Source organism: Phoxinus phoxinus (assembly GCF_949152265.1).
Source record: "Phoxinus phoxinus genome assembly, chromosome: 19".
NCBI classification, from domain to species: domain Eukaryota; kingdom Metazoa; phylum Chordata; class Actinopteri; order Cypriniformes; family Leuciscidae; genus Phoxinus; species Phoxinus phoxinus.
This window is the reverse complement of record NC_136894.1, coordinates 14,876,337-14,899,728: the sequence shown is the minus strand read 5'-3', so window position 1 is coordinate 14,899,728 and position 23,392 is coordinate 14,876,337. Positions and strand designations below refer to the sequence as shown.

General features: G+C 38.7%; 1 protein-coding gene across 2 annotated transcripts; it reads left to right on the top strand.

Annotated features, from left to right (window-relative positions):
- Positions 1 to 901: 901 nt before the first annotated feature.
- On the top strand, positions 902 to 19,170 carry lrp12 (low density lipoprotein receptor-related protein 12). 2 transcript variants are annotated; one of them, XM_079591529.1, is made up of 8 exons: positions 1,660 to 1,874; positions 5,067 to 5,123; positions 6,066 to 6,116; positions 6,177 to 6,201; positions 10,547 to 10,749; positions 12,542 to 13,643; positions 13,793 to 13,925; positions 16,915 to 19,170. In XM_079591529.1, exons 1-8 carry the CDS (start codon positions 1,808 to 1,810, stop codon positions 17,836 to 17,838), a joined length of 2,562 nt encoding a protein of 853 aa, XP_079447655.1. In that variant the 5' UTR covers positions 1,660 to 1,807; the 3' UTR covers positions 17,839 to 19,170. The 2 variants fall into 2 exon arrangements, with proteins under 2 accessions (XP_079447654.1, XP_079447655.1); XM_079591528.1 differs by having other exon boundaries at positions 902 to 1,874; positions 6,066 to 6,201.
- The last annotated feature ends 4,222 nt before the right edge of the window (positions 19,171 to 23,392 follow it).

Here is a 23,392-nt window from a genome sequence, read left to right as displayed (position 1 = left end):
TTCTAACCTTTCATTGAAGTAAAAGAATTGAAAGTGTGGTCTGTGAGAACAACTGACAAGAGATCCCTACATTTAAAATATATTAAACTTTTTACTGGTTTTAAATTCTAAACAATTATATTTCATGGTCATATTAATGTATTATGGTATTTAAGTGGTACTTAAACGTATCTTATTAGAAATACCATTTCTGGAAAAAAAAATCACAACTACACATTGACATAAACAATATCAGTCCAAGTAAAGGGAGATAATGAGTAGGCGGGAAATAATTAATAGGAAACTATAGGGAACTAAGGGAAATGGGAATAGAGCAAAACGGGACTGTTTACAGAGCACCGTTTTCATCATGGATATCATCACGTAGTTATAAGAATTACACAAATCAACACAAAATGTAACATTTTGTCATGAAAAATTAAAGGTTCCTTCCAACAAACTGTTTGTAACAGGATATTATATGGAGGATGATATGTTTTGTTTTCTAAGTGTTTGTGTTCAAAGGTTTTGACATTTTATTAAAACATTTAAAAAGGGACTTTATATCAGAGGAGAACATTCTAAAATTGGGATTACAGTGAATGCTTCTGGCTTTGTGAAGATGCAATTTATACATAACCATTACAGTAGGAGTTATTAGAAATAATTTTGCACCAAATTGACAATCAGTGGTGTTGCTATAACTGGGCCCCCTATTGTTTCATTAGGCAGTCTTGTCCCCATGTACAGTCCCCCTTCTTATGTATTTTGAGTTAAATAATAATAATTGTATAATAAATATTATTATATTAAATAGGCCTAATAATAAAAGTTAATGGCTCCTTAATCATTTTTTTAACGTATTGTGTGTGTGTGTGTGTGTGTGTGTGTGTGTGTGTGTGTGTGTGGAGAGAGAGAGAGAGAGAGAGAGAGAGATATGGTCAGAGGGGGAAGGGCTGGTTTGTGGTGAATACCCGGCTGTAACAACACACAAGCGATCGGAAAGGCCAAAATTCCGCAAGTAGATTTCAGTCAGAGCAGCAGACGATCATGCTATTGATTAAGCCTGATATCTAGTTTTATTTTCATTATTTGGTTTGGTCAGATTTCTGTTAGCGACATCATGCAGTAGATCAGTGTGTGGCTATATTTGTCTGGATTAGGGCTATTTGACACCTTTAAACTCTTGGAATTAGCGCTTTCACGTTGGATCATCGATAGATTAGTGTTGATCTCGTCTCAGGCTTTTAAGGACACTGTTTGTGTATGTTTTAAATGAGCTCGTGAGCTAAACAAAAGCGCTAGCACAACCGGCTAGTCAACTCTGGTGCATTTAGTCAGTTAATTTCGAAATCTATCAATGATGGACATCGCAAAGGATTTTGCTGCTTTACTAATTAGATAAATGTGCATTTCACCCCAGTGGTTCATTTAATGAATCAATGGGTTTTATAGTAGTAACGTTAGGTTAGATTAGAGGTGTAGGTTGACATTAGCATTACCCTGTTAGCATTAGCGACTTCTTTGTTGGGAAGACTGATTGTGATTTCACTCACTTTGCTTTTTGTTGAGAGAAATTATCGCTTTTATTCAAACTTATTAATGATTTTATTATTTTTAAACATTATTATCGTTTATCTAAGACGTTCGTTTTTCTGTAACATCACTGTTAGATCAGGATAGAAGTAGGAAACGAAAAGAAATGTTGAACAGCTAGCAGCTAACGTTAGTGTCTCTGGTAACGTAATACTCCTCTATAGAACACATATTGTGTTTAAATAGCGATACTAAAACTACAGAGTAGCACATTTTATAATTTAAAGCTATTATGGCCTACATTTTGAACATAAACAAGATCTGTTTGCTGTGGACACATCTACTCTTCATTTGTATGGGTAAGACACCTTTCTACCGTTTATTGATTGATGTAATAAGTTATATACTAACGTTATATGTTTCGTCTATTTCTCTACTTACAAATATCCCTGTAAGTGTTTTTCTCACGCTATTTTTGGTTATTATGTTAAAATAGCATTAATGTACTAGTATAATGCAGTATTTCTTACATGCTCGGTTATAAACTGGTGGGGTGATATTGCAGTGCTGCTGCTATGGGAAAAGTGTGCTGATTTTCATTCACATACATTGAGGTTTCTCTAATGGTTAAATTGGGTTTGATTTAATTACTGCCATAGAAACCCTGACACGCTTTAAACATGTAACGTTAAGAGTGAATGCAATGGCATGGCTTGTGTTTGAGATCAGATCCGGGTGAATGAAGGGAACAAAGACTTCTATTGTTTACAGCATGTCTGTCCATCTCTGTGATTGAATCCCATCATCTTGACTGAAAACAAAACAAATTAATCCTTTTGCCCTTCATTCTCTCGTTTTATTTCCCATCCACCTCTCTTTATTTGCTCTGATCGGGAATTTTCAAACATTTGCATATCATGGTTTGGGGAATTCTGTTTTTGTTTTTTTACTTCTCTTCCTCTTTCACTTTTGATTATGTTCGGAGGATTCCTGCTTTCTAACTTTCTATATAAAACAGAGCAGGGGTGTTTGTTTTGTATGTGTAACATTAGATTGAAACGATACAGCTAGTTGAATGTAACTGAAAGGCAGCTATAAATGCACATTTAATGGAAAACAATAACATGCTGTGAATTTGCACATACTTTTCAACTAGCCTAATCTTAACTAGGCTAATTTTTTTAATTGAAAAAACTGAGCCTTAATCTTGCAGTAATACTTTACAATAAGGTCTAATTTTTTAACATTAGTTAATGCATTAACTTACCTGATTAATGAGCAATATATTTTTACAGAATTAACCATTGTTAATTATAAAGTTCTTACTCATGTTAGTTCACAGTGAATTAACAACTAATGTTAACAGATGCAACATTTTATTATAAATGTTGAGGTTAACTATATAATAAATGCTGTAGAATTATTTTTCATTGTTAGTTCATGTTAAGTAATATTAACAAATTAAACCTTTTTTTAATGTGTTACCCTTCTTACAGTTGGTGTTACACTATTTTATTCTTTAATATATAAATCTGTGTAAAGTTTAATAGCTAGTAGTTAACCACACTAGTTATTCAAAATTGCTTGTAAAGTATCATAAAGACTGGTCCATCTGTTGTTCCAGTTGCCAAATTTGTTGATGGGGATCTTACAACTGACCTATTGATATAGGCAAGCTAAAATATCCACCGTATCCATCAGTTGTTGTACATTTGTTGTATAGCAGCGGCCAGGTTTGCATGCCTGTGTTTGAATGTGGACTGTTTCTCCTTTGCTTTGCACCCATCATGCCCTCAGCTGCTGTAAGCCAACAGACATAAGTGTGGGAAACCCCAACAGATGATCAGCAAGCTCAAACAATGAGGGCTCCTCAGGGCTTTCCTTGGGGTGTTTTGTGTTCATGCATACATAAAAGTATATTGTAAACAGGGTCCGAAATTAACTTTTTGGCTCACCTGCCACGGGGACTGGTAGATGAAAAAATCCACCAGCCAAGCATATTTTTTACCGGCCAAAATAATAAACAGCCTTTTTGTGTCACATATACATTAATTTCAGTACATTTAATTGAGATAATAAGGTATTATGTTGAATACAAACCTAAAAAATTGTCCAGAGCAAAATTTGAAATGTAGGCTATAATAATTTTTTTTAATTTTATTTTACACACACACACACACACACACACACACTGTTAATCTCTCTCTCTCTCTCTCTCTCTCTCTCTCTCTCTCTCTCTCTCTCTCTCTCTCTCTCTCTCTCTCTCTCTCTCTCTCTCTCGTTTTTATGTTGAAAGGAATGGCTACTGTTCATTTAGCTGTTCATAATCTGTCCATTACATGTTCACACACATTTCTGTCATTTTCTATCTGAAGCTATTGTCTGCAACATTGAAAACTCCGGTCTCTTGTGTTTAGCGCGAAAGCTCACGGACAGTCGTGCCGTGTACCAGCTGCTTTGAAGCGAATATCAGTTTAACTGACTCGTAACGTGTGCAATATCTCACGACCTCCCGAGTGTCCGAACATTTTATTTGATTATTTATTCGCTAAACGGAAAATCTACCAGCATTTGGCGCTTGGCGGGTGTTAATTTCGGATGCTGAAGACAGCGCTTAGGAGACGGTGAAGCCTTTCGCCTGTCTCCACTGAGAGAGAGAGAGAGAGCGCGCGCGCGCGACCGGGGTTCGCTCTCTCTCTCTGCTCGTTCTTCAGTTAAACATGCGCCCTGTCACACGCGCAGCAGTTCGTCTACATTCGGCTACTCACCGATCAGATAAGACTATGGCGGGACAAACATTTTATTAAAAACATTTTATTATATTACTATTTTGGTATGAACTTTCACCCGCCAGTGTGGCGGATAGCCTTTTGAGATTTACTCGCCAAATGGAAAATCTACCCGCATTTGGCGCTTGGCGGGTGTTAATTTCGGACCCTGATTGTAAATAGTAGGCTATGTCTACAGTATACTGTAGAAACAGAAGAGTATGATGCTTTTGTACATAGCTACAAATTTATTTGCTAAACCCCCTAAGTTGTCTAACAGTCATCTTGTGTGGCTTTTAGATCGTACTAGTTGCATCTAATCAGTTTGTATTGGTGTTGGATTTTGGCTGAAGGGGAAGGTTCTACAACGTGACAAAATACTCCGCAATCACTAATTTAGGTCTAAATTCTTGTATAAATTAGATACAGCAGAAACACCCAGTCTGCCAATTTTGAAGAGAAGTCTAAATTGTGATTAATTTTTCTTTGCATTCTGATTTTGAAGTAAAGCATTATGTCTTGTCTTCAGAATTACTGTGGGTGTTTGAACCAAGTTTCTCTTTGTTGCTTGAACTGTGGGTAGCATTCATTCCACATTGTTCCTAGTGGATAAAATGTAGACTCTTTGTGTTTTAAAGGTCTGCACACTAGATTGAGTTTGAAGGATCATGTCTTTTTGCACCCTTTAGGTTTTCATCTAGGCTACACATATTGATTTCTGCAGCATCATATGTTTTTTATTCTGTGGGAATATCTGAATATCTTGTTTTTCTGTTTTTACAGGAAATGCAGTTTCTTCGGAGCACAGCGAGAATGTATATGTATCAGGGATGTCGAACGGTAAATTCTTGAGTTCTATTTTGGTTTACATACCCAGGTTATAGATCTTGTTCATCTTCAGAGAAAAATAGACACTTAATAAGGTTAAACTCTGTGGGTGACTGATATCCCCCCCAAAAAATTCAGAGTCCTTAAACATAGCTAATATGGAGCTGTATGTCTTTGCCGATCACTTTTTTTTCTTTCTTTTTTAAGGAATGCAAGACACATAAAGACTCTTGATATTTTGCCCAGATTAGTCTGCTACCCACATGTTACCTCTTGCCTGGCTATGGCTAACTTTTAACTTCTACTCTTTCATCCACCCCATTTCATTAGTAGGCCAGCTTTATTTCTAGCATTTTTTGAGGGGGAATTCTGGAACTCACATTTTTAGGTTACATTGATTGCAAATGTTTTTAACAATTTACTGTTTTGGTGTTCATAATTCAGTGAGCTATATGTAGAAATCATATACACTCTTGAAAGCTTTTTAAATTGACTCTGCCTTGAAGTCTAAGCATCATCACTATTGTAATTTGTAATGAAGGCTAGAATTTCAACATGCTGTTGGAAACATTTATTCTGCAAGTCAGCAGAAATGTTAACAAATATTATTTTCCTAATAAAAAAGGACAAAATGGTTTAAGCTAACTAAAAATTTACTTTTAGACTAAATATTTGTGGTAGCCTATATTTTTTTCTTGAAATCAATTTGGAATCAATTATGAAATGGTCTGACTCTGTCTGCTTTACATGAAGAGAGCTTTTTGTGTGGAGCTTATGCAATGTAGCATGTCCAAATAAGAAGGCTAATTTACCAGGTTTATTATTGGTTAAGATGCAGTGAAGTAATCAAGACGGCTCACTTGGTTTTGGACAGTGCTATTGTGTATCAATCACCCATTATGTATAGAAATGTATAGCAGGGTCCTAATCTTTGTTTTTGTGTCTTCTCTCCAGCCTGTGGAGATGTAGCGGAGCAGATAAGGGCGTCCAGTGGAGTGATAACCAGCCCTGGTTGGCCCTTTGAATACCCTTCTCGCATCAACTGCAGCTGGAACATCAGGGCCAACCCTGGAGAGATCATCACCATCAGGTAACACCTCACCACAATACTGCAATATTTGCCATTCCATGATCAAAAGCAGGCCAAGAATAAAGAGGGTGCTCACAGTTTGCCTAAATTACAGGCTACTGGCCATAGGCACTATAAATTCCTTCAGTGGTGGTGTCTTTTTTTTTTCATAGTAACTGCTCTTGCTGAAGTAATCTGCCTCTTTAGATACAGATGAAAAATGGTGGTCGACTGATGTATCGCCAAAGCTGACATTTGGCTTTTATTTATTTATATATATATATATTTATATCTGCATCGATCGATACATTTTCCTGTTTGGCTGATGTGTCAGAAGCAGTGTTTATTTTGACAGTGTTGAGAACGTCTCCTTTATTAGTTTACCGTCTCTTTTTAACAGTTATTTCTACTCCGTTATTAATTGAACTGTAGTTAAAAAGAAAATTCTGTCATTAATTACTCACCCTCATGTTGTTCCAAACTGGTAAAGGGGGTCGCACAACAAATGAGAATCGCAGCGTCGCGTCTAGGACAACTCGAGGTATCGCACACCGGATGCGCACATTCTTAGTTTATGCCCAGCAATATAATGTTTAAGGACATTATGAAACTAAGATAATGTCTGTACTATGTTATGATTGTACTGCAATCGTTGCTGAATCTGCAGTCTGAACACTTTACCTCAGGGTGTACGTTAACTGAATTAATTGAGAATCTCACCTGAAAAACTGATAACATCAGCAATCTTCATCCACGCAGCTGATTTCTGTGAATGAATGTACAATTAAATGTATCTTGCAGCACAGGGTGAAGTCAGTATGTACATTAATGATGATTTGAGACAAATATAATGTAAATTTAATATAAAACTATGTAAATGGTCGCTCTGTGGCACGGCAGGATTTTGAACAGGGTCCTGGGTCGTAGCTGGGCGTTGCGTGTGTTAGAATTGTAAAGACTTGAGGCGGCGCTGCACTTCTCGTCCGGTGTGAAACCCCCTTAAGACTTTTGGGTAGCACTTTACTTAAAGCCTTTGTGTATATTGCATTATAAAAGTATTTTCAATGCATTAATTATGCCTTGTAATTCACCTTATAATGCATTGTATGGTCTCATGAATAACAGTAACCACAGTTATAATACATTTTTATACTTATCTAATCATTAAACACAAGAATAATGCATTAAAACACATGACAAACAACCAATTTCAGAATCTGAAAATCTCATAATGCATTTTAAGTTTTGTTACAATTATTTCTCAAAAGATAAATTATAAATACTTTTATAGTGTTACCGATTTTTATTCTTCTTCGGAACACAAATGAAGGTCTTTTTTAATGAAATCTGAGAGCTTTCTGTCCCTTTATTGACTACACCCTATGCAACTACCACTTTCAAGCCCCAGAAAGGTAGTTAAGACATCATAAAATTAATCCATGTGACTCCAGTGGTTTAACCTCAATATTATTAAAGGGATAGTTCACTTTGAAATAAAATTTTGGTATGTTTTAGCTTACCTGAAGTGCATCCAAGATGTAGGTGTCTTTGTCTCCGCAGTAGTTTCAATTTTGATATTTTTAGGTCAAACCGTTCTTGTCTGTCAATCATATAATGCAGGTATATAGGTACTGTCTCCAAAAGCATGCAGAGATGTCAATAATAGCATGCAGAGAAAAGTCCAATTAAAAAAATTCCCCATCATAGTGCACATTGATGGCCTAAGACACGAAACAAGCGGTTTGTGTGATAAACCGCCTGCGCAGACTAAGTAAACAGATCACTTGGACGTGGTTGTGTAAAAGAGATAAAAACGATATAAATACTGTTTGTTTTAATTTGGACTTTTCTCTGCATGCTATTAGAGACATCTCTGCATGCTTTTGGAGACAGTACCTATATACCTGCATTATATGACTGACAGACAAGAACGGTTTGACCTAAAAATATCAAAATTGAAACTACTGCGGAGACAAAGACACCTACATCTTGGATGCACTTCAGGTAAGCTAAAACATACCAAAATTTAATTTCAAAGTTAACTATCCCTTTAAGCGATGTGAGTGCTTTGTGCAAAAACAACAACAATTTACCACTTTATTTACAAAATATTAATTTCCAACCCGTAAGACTTTCGTTTATCTTTGGTACACAAAATATATATATTTTTTAATGAAATCTGAGAGCTTTCTGTCCCTCCATTGACAGCCAACGCAACTACCACTTTCAAGCCCCAGAAAGGAAGTAAAGACATCATAAAAGTAATCCATATGACTCCAGTGATTTATCCTCAGTTTTATGAAATGACACGAGGGGTTTGTTTGCGCAAAAAAACAACAACACTATTTAGAAATTATTCATCTCCAACACACGTCCAGGCAACAACGTCTGCTCACGCGTGAAGAGAACGAAGGTCTTACAGGTTACTCTGTGACAGTAGGTCCGTGTGAATTGAAATGAGCTGTCACTGGAGACGCACAATCGATTAACTTGAAACCCTTGATTTCAAACTATGCTGTGCTTTCTCCAGATTCCCACTAAGACTTATTTGTCATTTTTCACTGTGCCTTATGTAAAGTGTAAGAAAAACAATATCGGTCGACCACTAAATAAAACCTTGGGCATCTGTTTGTTTTTATCCTTGTCATTTCTTTACTACGGATATTTTTAAAGCAATGCAGTGTCTCTTGGAATTTTCATGGGGATAGGACTGTGTTTTAGTGCTGGACTGGTTCAAAGGAATGAGTGTTAATATAAATTATTTTTTTCAGTTACTGCCACCTCAAACAAATTCCTTTTGAAATGGTTCTTTATTTCTATTTTTATGTTCTGCATCTGCTCTATTCTTGTACAGCCTGTTTGCCTCAACTAGAGCATTTGTTTGTGTCTTTATCTGAGAATGGTGTCCATGGTTACTGGCACAGAAATAGACCCAATTGGTATTTCTTCCCACAGGATGTGATTTTTGTGGTAAAAACAGCAACTCACTAATTTTGCCCATGGAAGCGGTCTTATAGAGATGATCGGTCCAATTTTCAGTAAGGCTGAACGATTTGGGGAAAACATCTAATTGGGTTTATTTTTTTATTTAATTTTTACAAATGATTTTTGTGCTTGTATATTAATGACTAATAATAATAATAACAATTATTATTATTATTGCTCAAAAATATTTTAGTATTTAAGAGTAAATGTAACAATATAATAATACAAATATTTATGTTTGACAGAAAACTTATTTGACTAAAAACTGCTGGGTTACCTGTAAACAAGCTATACATCGTTAGAAAGATTTATTATATTATTATAAATTTATTATAAAATATATAATATCTGATCGGAAACTTTTTTTTTTTTTTTTGTCAGGAGTCCATGTCTTTAATATGAAATATGAGCCTTTTATGCATTCAATGTGGGGGAAAAAACTCTTGTACACTAGAGAAAAACATATGGATTATCATATAAATTTCTTTAGAAGTATTATTTTTCCACCAAAAATAGGATGGATTGAGCATTAGTGAGCGCTAAACGGTTCGTTTCATTCACCCTGGAAGCCAGATGGCGCCCTCGAGCAGAAAATCCACATTTGCCACACATGACTGCAACAAATATATGGTGTATTTGAGTTCTTCAAGCCTTCTCTGGTATTTTCATAATAAAGTATATTTATAATGCATTGCTAATCGACATAGCCTTTATCACTGTATATAATACTATAAAATAATATATTGTCTGCCTTGTTCTGTGATAAGAAGCCACATCAGATCACAAAAGGAAATTTCAAACACTCGACTGATGATATTGTCTTTGTTGGACAACAGGTTTATGAACGCTTTACAAGTTTGGGAAGATGGTTGACGCATGATCCTTTTTTAAATGCATGTTATAAGCGACTCAAACTTGCAGTGCTTTCAGAGATGGAACAGCATTTGCTACTGATCACAGAGTTTTCACTAACACGCTGTGCATATATTTATTTAATAAAAATTGCAGCCTTTGCCATTTCATAATCGCATTAAGCCAAATCGTGGTTCGATTTCGAGTAATCGTGCAGCCCTAGTATTCAGCAAGACGCTGCGTCCCACTGTATACCTCCTTTTTGTCTTTAGTTTGGCAGAGCTTTTCCCAGCATCTCCCAGCATCTTGTTTCTTAATTGGTACTATTTAATAACTATACGTCTGGAAGTCATGATCTGTTGCAGTTTGAGACATAAGATGCAACAAGACGTAATCCTGTGTCTAATGTCAGTTAACTCATTCAATTATTAATTAGCTGTTTAACTTCTTGATTACAGGGGTGCTGTTGTTTTTACATTATTGTGCACATACCTGACATTCATTTACTTAAAATTGGTTGTACTTTTAGTTTTCAGGACTTTGAAATTCAGAGCTCGCATCGATGTGGTTTAGACTGGATCTCTATTGGCACCTACAAGAACCTGGATGGGTACCGGGCCTGTGGCTCGTCTATTCCTGCCCCATACATCTCCTCTCAGGATCACGTGTGGATCAAGTTCCATTCTGATGACAGCATGACTGGAAAGGGCTTTAGGCTCTCTTACATAACAGGTAGACTTGCTATTTATATCCCTTTAGATTCAACTACATCATAGAGGATGCAATTACGTAGATGTCTTAAATACTGTGTGCCACTGCCATGCAACACTTGTGAAACAATTTTCACTCTCTCTCTCTCTCTCTCTCTCTCTCTCTCAAAGGCCGCATTTAGCAGGTCTTGATGGTCAATTTCGATTTGTTGACTCTATACGATTTTTTTGACGACCAGCTTATATCTTTTTAAAGTGACCCTGACCCGATAGCTGCATTTAGACCATACACTTGGCGAAACAACTCAAGGTAGACGTACTGACCCGGAAAAGCTTTTTCTTTCCGCGACATCTTTAACGGTCAGCAAAACATTGGTCTCTTAAAGGAGAACTCCGGTCAATTTTAACATTGAGCTCAATTTTTAGTAAATTTGGAGTGCTGTCAATACAGAGAACAACGACAAAAATATCCTCTTTTTAAAATGTGCACCCTATTGACTTCAATGGGGCAAGTTTTAAACCTGCTTTTATCCTCTTAACGTCCTTGATGTGTCATTACAAGTGCCCAGCCATGTTGAGTGATTCCTTCAGAGTGAACACGGTGAATCTGACTGCAGTAGATGTGAAAGATATGAATAAAAATGATGTTATATCAGCCAGCGCACAGACCTGTATTTACTTCCTGTTTTCGGTCGAAGTCCAAAGTAGTCGATTGTTGAGTTCACACGCATAGGTTTAGTTACTATGATCACGCGCGTGAACTCGACAATCGACTACTTTGGACTTCGACCGAAAACAGGAAGTAAATACAGGTCTGTGTGCTGGCTGAAATAACATCATTTTTATTCATATCTTTCACATCTACTGCAGTCAGATTCACCGTGTTCACTCTGAAGGAATCACTCAACATGGCTGGGCACTTGTAATGACACATCAAGGATGTTAAGAGGATTAAAGCAGGTTTAAAACTTGCCCCATTGAAGTCAACAGGGTGCAAATTTTAAAAAGAGGATAACACAGTGTAGGCAACACCGATTTTTGTCGTTGTTTTCTGTATTGACAGCACACCAAATTTACAAAAAAAATTAGCTCAATGTTAAAATTGACCGGAGTTCTCCTTTAAGGCAAAGAAAAAAAAAAAGAGGACAGAGAGACATTGTTGCAGCCTGGATGAATGTAGCAATGATCACAGTTGACGTCATTCGTCACTGCCGCTTTTTCAATGACGTACAACTCGCATTGATGGGAATATCCAATCTGTCCATTTACGTCAGACACAAATGCACGTAGTCTATTCGTATCAGATTTATTTCCTCATGAATGAGGCCTGAAACCGATTTGAGAATATCGGAATGCTTTTTTCCTGCTTACACGTTCTTGGGTCATATCTGATCGGAATTGGGTCATTTGAACCATGTATTGTAAATGTGGCCAAATTGTATTTGGTTAATAAAAAAAGGCCTGCTTTCCATGAACACGTTAACTTGGCTTCGTTGTTGAATCAGTTTTTTTTTTAAATTAATTTGCATTTGAAAAACTCGTAGCCTATCATTTCCACTCGGCCAATTTTAAAATGGGATTAGATCTCAGACTTGCATTGAATAAGGGAAATAAGTCCTGTCTAGAGACCAGCATATAATAGACAATTTAGGTTTTAGCTATTTAGATTTCATGCTGAATATAGATCACAGACTTCCTTTGGCTGTTGCACAATAAACATCCTCTGAAACAAATCTCCCAAAAATGTATAAATCAAACATTACTGCCAATGCTTATGTCTGTCCAAAAGGGTAACATCTGTTTGTAATTGGTAGGTAAATCGGAAGAAGCCAGTTGCAAGCCTGACCAATTCCACTGTGCTAATGGGAAGTGTATCCCGGAGTCATGGAAGTGTAATACCATGGATGAATGTGGCGATAACTCAGACGAGGAGCTGTGTGTACAGCCAAACCCCTCTGCATTCTTCTCCTTCCAGCCCTGCGCTTTTAACCAGTTCCCTTGTCTTTCACGCTACACCCGTGTTTACACCTGTCTGCCAGAGTCCCTCAAATGTGACGGTAGCATTGACTGTCAAGACTTGGGCGATGAGATCGACTGTGACGTGCCCACCTGTGGCGAATGGCTGCACAATTTCTACGGTACTTTCAGCTCACCCAACTATCCTGACTTTTATCCACCCGGTAGTAACTGCACCTGGCTGATCGACACTGGTGACCACCGTAAGGTTATCTTACGCTTTATGGACTTCAAACTGGATGGCACAGGTTACGGCGATTATGTTAAAGTCTACGATGGATTAGAAGAGAACCCCAGGCGTCTGTTGCGTGTGTTGACTGCATTTGACTCTCGTGCCCCTGTAGCGGTGGTGTCATCTTCAGGACAACTTCGGATACACTTTTATGCTGACAAAATTAATGCGGCTCGAGGCTTTAACGTTACGTATCAAGTTGATGGCTTTTGCTTGCCATGGGAAATCCCATGTGGAGGGAACTGGGGTTGCTACACTGAACAACAGCGCTGCGACGGCTACTGGCACTGTCCCAATGGCAGGGACGAGCTCAACTGCAGCAACTGCCAGGAAGATGAGTTCCCATGCTCACGAAACGGTGCCTGCTACCCACGTTCTGACCGGTGCAACTACCAGAACCGTTGCCCAAACGGCTCAGATGAGAAGAACTGCTTTTTCTGCCAGCCTGGAAACTTCCACTGCAAGAATAACCGCTGTGTTTTTGAAAGCTGGGTGTGTGACGCGCAAGATGACTGTGGGGATGGAAGTGATGAAGAAAGCTGCCCAGTAATCGTACCCACACGAGTAATCACTGCCGCTGTGATCGGGAGTCTGATCTGCGGGCTGCTGTTGGTCATTGCTCTGGGCTGCACCTGCAAACTGTACTCACTCAGGATGTTTGAGCGCAGGTAAGTGAAGCAGTTTGTTGGGTAGATAGCCAGACTAAAGCTAAAATAGAAATTGATTGGCAGGGAAAATTATTTAGCAGCTTATTAGTGTATGCCTCTGTTAATGTTCTCTTGTCAATTACCAATTAATGGGTTGGTTGTTCTTCCAGGTCATTTGAGACTCAGCTGTCCAGAGTGGAAGCGGAGTTACTGAGAAGAGAAGCTCCTCCTTCATATGGGCAGCTGATTGCTCAAGGACTGATCCCCCCAGTGGAAGATTTTCCTGTCTGCTCTGGAAATCAGGTAAGACGACTGCATAATGTACTTAATGCCCGTATACAAAGAACAATAACTATATGAGCATACACACCAACGTGTGTTACGTTATGTCGACATTAGGTAACGCAAAATCAATGAGATCAAACATGTTTAAGTTGCTAAGAGCGGTTGCTAAGGGTGTTGTGTAGTGGTATAAAACCGTTGGGTGAAGCGGTCAGCCATGTTTTATCGTGAATAAATCACAGCTATTGACCAATCAGAATCAAGGATTGGAACTAACCGTTTATAACTAATATAAAAAAATTATAAATAGCATTTGTTACAGTATTCTTTGTTAACGTTAATTAATAAAAATACAACTGTTCATTGGTAGCTCAGGTCCATTAAATAATATTAACAGATACACATTTAGATTTTAATAATAATGTATTAGTAAATGTTGAAATTAACTAAGATTAGCCTAATTAATGGTTTAGAAGTATTTTTCATTGTTAATTCATGTTAACTAATCAATAGGGTTGAGTATCGGTTGGGTTTTATTCGATACCAGTACCTACTCTGTATTTTTTAAACGGTTCCGGTGCTTAAATGGTTCTTGACCCAGTACTTAAGAAAACAAAACCGTACACAATTTATAAAAAAATAATACCCTATACAATATTAACTTAAATCTTTAAAGATGTTCTGATTTCTGATTCAATTAAAAATTGCACCGTTTAATACTAATGTAAAACGCTTAAGTTAAGATCAACATTTTGTCTTCACATATTATGACTTTTACTTTAAGCAGAGAAATATCTGACACTGAGCAGAAATATTTAACACACATCATATAGCCTCGTATAAAGAAGTGTTGGAACTTTGTTAAAACCTTTTGCACACGTTGTCACACTCGCTGTTGAATGGCAACGGTGTTTGCTAGCCTACTTGATATGCAAGATTTGCAGTTGGCATTAAATTACTAGACTTACCCGAAGAGGAACGGCTGCTGTTATCATCATCTGTGATGTCCACCACCACACTGGCAGCCTGCTGAACTTGAACTTTCGTCAAGCGTGTCAGAGGTTCTGGGTTCTAATCCGCATTCGTACCGATTATGCTCATCAGTAGTTGTATATCAAGCAGGGACACGTTTGTGTGCATTATATTTTGTGATTTCACCGGAACGAATAGAGAGTCTCCGCAACGGATTGAAGCGCGCGTCCGAGTGAAGACGGTGCGGTGTGCGCGAGCCACAAGAGAAAACACTGTATCTGCGCCACTGATCGCAGCTGCAACGAGCAAGTTGATCACTTGATTTAAAAAACAGCGCTAGATCGTCTCTTATTTAACAAACGAAATGAATGCTCTGCTGGTTAACTGGAGATGTTTTATTTACATGTATTGGAACATTCGTCCCGCGAGATGTTTTAAAAAGTGATGGGGACAATATCGACCCTGGAAAAAAGTGGTGTGGACATGTCCCACCCGCAAATTACGCCTATGCACTGTCTCATCAGATGTTTCATTAAATTCGTAGTGTTACCTCCCTTGCATGATATTGCTTTAAAGGGTTAGTTCACCCAAAAATGAAAATTCAGTCAGTAATTACTCACCCTCATGTTGTTCCAACCATGTAAGTCTTTCGTTCATCTTCGGATCACAAATTAAGATATTTTTGATGAAATCTGGAGGCAGTCTTACTTACTCCTCCATAGGCTTTCAGAGGGATCCAAACTCGCCGGCCCAGAATAGTTATTAAAACATCGTTACAATAGTCCAAGTGACTACAGTGGCTCTGCATTAAGTTTATCATGCAACGTCATCTCTCTAGGTAGTTCACGTAGTGTTTAAGTGCAGCGCGTCTGTGTTGCACGTCACCACGTAGACTCACTATTGGCCGACGCTGGTCATGTGTGTGATGCGTGGTGACGCACAACACAGACGCGCTGCGCAAAAACACTACGTGAACTAACTCGAGGCCCAGAGAGAAGGAAATGAATAGTGGAATAAAGTTGTTATTTTTGTTGTTTTTCCGCACATAAAGTATTGTCGTCGCATGATAAACTTAATGCAGAGCCACTGCAGTCACTTGGACTATTGTAACGATGTTTTAATAACTATTCTGGGCCGGCGAGTTTGGATCCCTCTGAAAGCCTATGGAGGAGTGAGACTGCCTTCAGATTTCATCAAAAATATCTTAATTTGTGATCCGAAGATGAACGAAAGACTTACATGGTTGGAACAACATGAGGGTGAGTAATTACTGACTGAATTTTCATTTTTGGGTGAACTAACCCTTTAAGGCATTTGTTGCATGTCGCAGAGTCTGCATTACACCACGTGAAATGCAGCCAAACCTTGGAGTGATTTGCCTTCGGCATCTTCATTAATCCTCTCGCTATCAGTTCAACCAGTGTGCCGAGTAGCGGCACTGATGTCACGCAAGTTGACGCCGGAACACCAGGTGGCGGTAAAAAAAAGTCAGGCACCGAAATTTTCGTTCTTATTCTGGCTCGTTACTACCGTTTACGTCGGAACCGGTTCCCTATTGGGACTGCGTTTCGGTACCCAACCCTACTAATGAATCAACTAATGCTAACTACTTATTGTAAAGTGACAGTGTTACTGAACAGTGAAGAATCAACATTTTCAATAAATATCTAGGCCATGTTTTAGTCGATTAAAATGTATAAAAAAAAAAAAAAAAAGGCTTACCTATTAAGGCTTTAAGTATTAAGCATTTGATGGTGAGATGAACACCATACCAAATGCATAAATCTGAATGAATGTTTTTTGAAACATCAAAATACTGTTAAGAAACAAAGTAGCAGCTGCTTTGTTTATGGGGTAAATACCTCTTAAAATGATAACGAAGATGTTTGTTATACCATTTAAGAGATTTTATTCGCACTCGTGCTCAAATACATTTTACATTTCGCACTAATCTATTTTAGACCTTTAGCCGCAAATGCGAGTCAAACGTTTGCACTGTCGAGCCCTGGGTAACATTCCCTGTTGTTCTTACTTTTAGGCATCTGTTTTAGAAAACCTAAGACTGGCAGTTCGTTCTCAGCTGGGATTCACCTCAATCCGACTCCCAACCACAGGGCGCCATGGCAACATCTGGAGACGCCTGTTCAATTTCACACGTTCACGGCGATCTGGTTCTCTTGCACTGGTGTCTGCAGACACTGAAGAGGGTCCTGCTGGCAATGCCTCTGCACGCGAGCCGGAGAGGCTTGGCTCTCACCGTGGACTCTTGCCCTTGGACTCCGATGACACAGACACTGAAAGTGATCACCATCCCCGCAGGGATGTCCCTGGAGCTGTTGGAGGCCTGATGGCCCCACTACCACAGAAAACTCCCCCTACAACAGCCGTGGAAGCCATCGTCTCTGTGTCTGCCAGCTCTGCCCCACTGGTCAGCCGAGAGAGCAGCATCTCTGAGAGCATCTCGGAAAGTTCTGGAGTAACTGGACCTCTGTGTACTACTACTACTACTTCTGCAAGGAGCCCCTTCAGCAGTGCTTTAAGCCGGGTCACGCGCAGCCTGCGCTGGATTCGTTTCTCTCTTGGTCGCTCAGGTGACGGAGGGTCAAGTGGCATTGGGCAGAATCACAGCCCTCTGCGGCAACTGGAGCAAGGAAGTGCGGGCTGTACTGGTGTCGGTATTAGGGGCGAGGATGAGGATGACGTGGAGCTCCTCATTCCTGTCTCAGACTCCGGCTCCCTGGACAGTGATGAGAGCTCCAGGCCCCTGCTGGAACAAGGCTTTGAGCAGGCTTTTGTGCCCCACCTAGCCCCCGCTGCCGTCTCTCTCAGAGGCCGGCTGGTGGGTAGGGACGGCCCCTGTGAACACTGTGGAATTGTCCATACGGCGCAGATCCCAGACGCTTGTCTGGAGGCGGCGGCGAAAACAGAAACTAGTGATGATGAGTTACTGCTGCTTTGTTAAGAATTGCCCATATGACTCTAAAATGCTCCTGCTCACAGCTTGCCATTTCTGTTATCGCCCCCTAGTGGAGCGGAGGTTGAATGTCTTTTAGACATGTGTCCTCTTATAAAACGAAGAGCTTCAGAAATCAGGTACTTTTAAAGACCAGTCTGTAAAAATCATACAGAGTACGAGAACTCCCCAATCCCACTGTCCCTTCCACTGTGCAATATTAGTATTCGTTGAGATGTTTACCAGGTCAAAGTCTATTTTTCTGAAGAGTCAAATTAAGCTCACGTTGAGTAGAGTGAGCCACTCTGCAGTTCTCAGTATGGGAAAGCAGCACAAACAAATGCATCTATCCTGGACAGTGTGGAACAACGAAAGACTGGACACATCCAAGCGCTCTGAGAGATTTGTTACCTAACCTTTAATTTATTTGTACATTTGATGTCAGACATTTGTTTTATTAAAGGAATGGTTGACCCAAAAAATTAAATGTCTACTCACTCACCCTCATGTTGTTCCAGATGTACTATTTGTGGAGTTATTTTGAATGATGTCCTCAAAGCTTTTTCCTATACAGTAATTGGGGACGGGCTGTCAAGCTTTTTTTAAAACGATGATAAAACGGCACATGCACATATGGCGTATCAAGGTACATTGTGTTAGATTTGGCATCAAATGTCATTGGTGGAGGGCAATTTTAAACTATTAACGCAAACGTCATATGGACTTGTTTCAGGGTTCTTTTTTGTTCTTATTGTATGGAAAAGAGCAGCTTGGAGATTCTGCAAAGTTTTTTCCCTTTTTTAGGAGTAACCGATGAGCAAATAACATTTTTAATTTTGAGTCAAATTATTCTTTTAACTGCTTGCAAAAAATGGGATATCAACCAAAATCTGGTACGGTTGTTCATTTCCGTGTGAGTTTGGTCCCTGCTGCAGTGGTACTATGTGCGTCACATGCGAATATGAGCAAGGGACATTTATTTATAAGTATAATCTGAGAGGGAGCTACTATTTTTAAAGGATGTTGCATTGTATAACAGCCACTTTTGTTTGTTGTATTTATTTTGTTACCGTTAACCTTTTGGTAACCTTACTGTTTTGGTACTGAGAATTGTGTGGGTGTGTATATTTATTATTGGTTTTCATTTCGATAGCGTTTACTTGAAAAGCATGTCCACCTGTCTTGTGCTTATTTCTTTTTCCATTTCATAATGCGGTGTTAATATATCTATATAATTATATACATACACACACACACAAACATGCAAAATATATAAATATATATATATAAAGATAAAAAGAAAAATGTTTACTGCACCAAGAGAATAAAAGTGTTCATCCCACTTGTTTATGTTTGACTTCTTTTTCTCTTATTTTTTTTATTTTTTTCCTGAAGTGAGCAATAATGGTCATTGAATTTGTTTGTAGCAAAGAGAAAGCATCCTAAAAGTTGTTTTTGGACTGCAGAAAAGAAACCACACCAGTGTCTACTGATGGCCCTAGACCCACTGAAACAAGTACAGGGAAAAACAAAATGTAAACCTCACCAGAGAGAGAGGAGAAAAAAAAGACTATACATTCTTGCTGCTGTTTCCACTGGGTGGAGCCAAAAGCCAGTTTAATTTTGTAGTTAAACACATTTGTAGTTCTATCAAATATTAAACTAATATGACCCTTAACCCAACCAATATCTGGATTTTAAAATGTATATATAAATTACAAGTCTAAAATGTTACCTCAGAGGAGACACACATCAATTTCTGATGCCTTTTACAGGGTTTACAATCAGTAGGACAAATTTCTCAATACTTTTTAAAACTTTGAAAAAGAGATGCCAACTTTCAGCTTGGCACAGCAGTTAATTCCACTTTCAAAATGCATTAAAACTACCAAAACACTTGCTGTTTTTTCTCAATTGCTAAAACACTAAACTCCATTCTCTGAATCAAATCCTCAGTCAGTGGCCTAAACTTATGTCAAATAAATCAATTTTGGCAAAATAAGTTCAGGTAGTAAGACACCATTTTCAATTATCATGCACTCTTTTTGTAAAACTAGTCGTAATACAATTCTGTCAATACTGATGTCAACAGCAGCTACAGAATGACTGAAGCTTTTAAATAAACAAGATTCAAATCAAACAAAATATTGCTAAGAATTTTGGTCTTAGAGAACACCCTGGATAACATAAGTCTATAACCATTGGATGTAGTATAATCTAGCAGCTCCATGACTAGCTCTCTGTGTCCTCCTTCAGTGCTTTTACAGGACGACCCAGGTTTCAGTGATACTGGACCAGACCAAACTGATCAGAGAACATTAATAATGACTAATATGCTGACTGTGCTGGGCATAAAGAGACAAACACATAATTTTAACACAGGGACATGCAGAGAGGGGTTGCTATGTGGCCCCCTACCAAAAACCATGTGAAGATAAGGGCGGGACTTTATCGACTGTTTCTGAAGCTTGGGAAGCTCTGTGAAGGTCTCCTAGAGTGCAACAGTTCTGTAAAAAATAATTTTCTCTATAGGGTAATTGATTTTTAACGATAACATAAACTATTAAAGACATATTGTGATCTACAAGCTTGGTAACTGATGGTATTCTGTTGAATCTGTCAGCCCCCATTATTAAATGCTGTGAAGAATTCCACCAATCAAAGAGTCGCTCACTTCCAAGAAGCTCTACGAATAACGTAATCGAGTTCAGATAGCAACATTGTGTCGTCCCAGATCCGGCCCACATCTGGCACATGTGGAATGATGATCTGGCCCACATGCTGCGCTGAATGATGGCACTTGGGCGGACCGCTCCTGTCTACCAGATCTGGGCCACAAGCAGGCCATAGCAATGTTGCGCAGGTTTGCATTTGGGCGCACGTACACTTTTAGTAAGGATCGGATCCTATGCACAGTTTTATAAATGACCACTTGTTGACGTGATTGGTTACAAGGTAGTTTGTGGCGTCAGAAACACCAGCGATTTCGAGAAACGAAGAAGAAACGTCCCCTCTACTATACGGTCGATTTGTGCCCTCGATGCGCACTCCGCAGCAGCCTTCTTCCCGACAGTCAAAGCGGCGTTGCGTCACGAAAGTGCAGACTCAGAGGAAGACTGCGAGTGCTTAGGGTGCCATTTGGGACAGGGCCTCTGAATCTTTGGTTTCTAGTTCAATCTCTGAGTTAAGCTCATGCACCACGACTATGAAAAGCCATGATCAACGGAGCTCCAAAATGAGATTCTCCATGGCAGCACCCGACAAAAAGACATACTGCCGAGTCAATCCGCTAGTTCAATTCTTAATCACTGTTGTAATATCAGAGAATGGCAGAATGGTAAGTTATTGAACTAATTTTCATTTGAATGGTATCCCATGGGCAAAAAAATAAAATAAAAAATGTGTCCGCAGTTATGTTAAAAACATAATTCAATCAGGTTAAGCTTATAGCATAAAATGTTCATGGGTGTAGGCTACATGATTTTATAAATATTTGACGTATTAATAATATCATTCAGTGTCTATTTCAATGTGCAGCAGCTTTTTCCACATGGTCTAATGCAGTGGCGTAACGAGTCAACACCGGGCCCTTAAGCAGGATTATCAAGGCGGGCCCCCCTACTACAACACGTGATGACGCTACACACGCAAAAAAAAAAAAAAAAAAAAAAAAATGGTGACGGCGCACCATAACACATTGTTACTGTTACTGTCACTGCTATATACACATAGGCCTAAGTCCAAATACATAAAAAATATGCTCACTTACATTATAACTGCATTTTCCGGGCTTTCCTCTGTGCGAAGCTGTCAGGTCAAAGGTTTAGTTACCTATGATCACGCGCGTGAACTCGACAATTGACTACTTTGGACTTCAACCGAAAACACACTGTAAAAAATGTGGCTGCGATTAGTTAAAATTTGTTGAGATAACTTAAATATCCAACTTAACCAAACTAAACTAAAGTTAACTAAACTTAATATTTTAAGTCAAACTTGAACACATACTTTTTAAAGTTGAAACAATGTTGGATTTTAAGTTGTGCTAAATAATCGCAGCAATTTTTTTTACAGTGCAGGAACTAAATACAGGTATTTGCGCTGGCTGATATAACATCATTTTTATTCATATCTTTCACATCTACTGCAGTCAGATTCACTCGTGTTCACTCTGAAGGAATCACTCAACATGGCTGGGCACTTGTATGACACATCAAGGATGATAAGAGAAATAAAAGCAGGTTTAAAATTAGACCCCATTCAAGTCGCAAATTTTAAAAAGATGATAACACGGTGTAGGCAACACCGATTTTTGTGTTGTTCTCTGTATTGACAGCACTCCAAATTTACTAAAAATTTAGCTCAATGTTAAAATTGACCGGAGTTCTCCTTTAAGATCCAGATAGCGCGCACGGGCATTCTCAATTGACAGTATGGCAAGTCCAGAGAGACGACTCTGTCCCATTGAGCTCCTGAGATAGCTTTTTATCAGTTTCAGTTTAGAAAAAGAACGCTCTGACAAAAAATGTGACGACTCCATATCTGTCTCAAGTTCACCGGTTTTTACTGTTTTGCACGCAATGCGCATGTTCACCCGGGGATTCCCCAGTCCCAATTCGAAACAAATTACACCAAATTCATCATTGTTCGTTTCAAACATTTATTTAATGATCAGTCAAATATGTTGTTGTCATTATTTATTCAAATCAATAAGCAAAAAATAAAAATGCGATCAGACTATAAGTAGTAAAATGCGATAGGGGGACCCGCCTGGGCCTGTCAATCAATATCGTCCAGTCACGCGGGCGGGCCCCTGATTGGTCCGGGCCCGTAAGCAACCGCTTACCCTGCTTACCGATAGTTACGCCCCTGGTCTAATGCTCTTTTAACATAATTAAATGTTCTCTAATCACTCTAATCAGCTTTCTTTAAAACCTCAACATCTATAAACCAATGTTAATTCTCAGTACTTCTGTAGATGCATGGCGGAAATAAAGTCAAACTAATAATAAGTGTAATAATGTGTTACGGCTGAAAGTCGGTTGTAGTTGTTGTGTCTCTTTTTCAGACATCCCAACCTGCAAAAAGTAATCAAGGGGGTATCTCGAAGTCTAAATTTTAAATTTTAAAGTCTAATTGGTTAAAAAAAAATAAACTAAAGTGTGCATGTAGTCCATAAAATCAGTTATCATGAAAAGAGCAGTAAAGAGTGAGATAGTGAGCAACTCTAAAAATGTACACATGTAGTGGGAGATGACTCGATGTTGAATATAACTGAGAGGAGAGCACAGTTGACTTGAATTGAAATCGAATGGGACTCCTGTCCATGGTAATGCTAACCTAGCCAGACATCTGCAACTTTTACACAGTGCATGCACGTGACTCTACTTGTCCCTGACAGCTGCTGAAAAAGGTTTGAATCAATGATGAATCAGTTTTGACTGCTAAATTCTGCGTTATGTTCTGCAATATGTACTTCCGAGGGTTAACACACACACACACACACACACACACACACACGCGCGGTTCATTTCATGATTGCCGTTTTGACAGTGTGCACCTG

Bases quoted from the DNA above. Each gene is read 5' to 3' on its own strand.
- lrp12 (XM_079591528.1), top strand. From the start codon at position 1,808: ATGGCCTACATTTTGAACATAAACAAGATCTGTTTGCTGTGGACACAT. The intron at 1,875-5,066 runs GTAAGACACCTT...CTGTTTTTACAG, and splicing joins TCTACTCTTCATTTGTATGG to GAAATGCAGTTTCTTCGGAG. The intron at 10,750-12,541 runs GTAGACTTGCTA...TGTAATTGGTAG, and splicing joins TAGGCTCTCTTACATAACAG to GTAAATCGGAAGAAGCCAGT.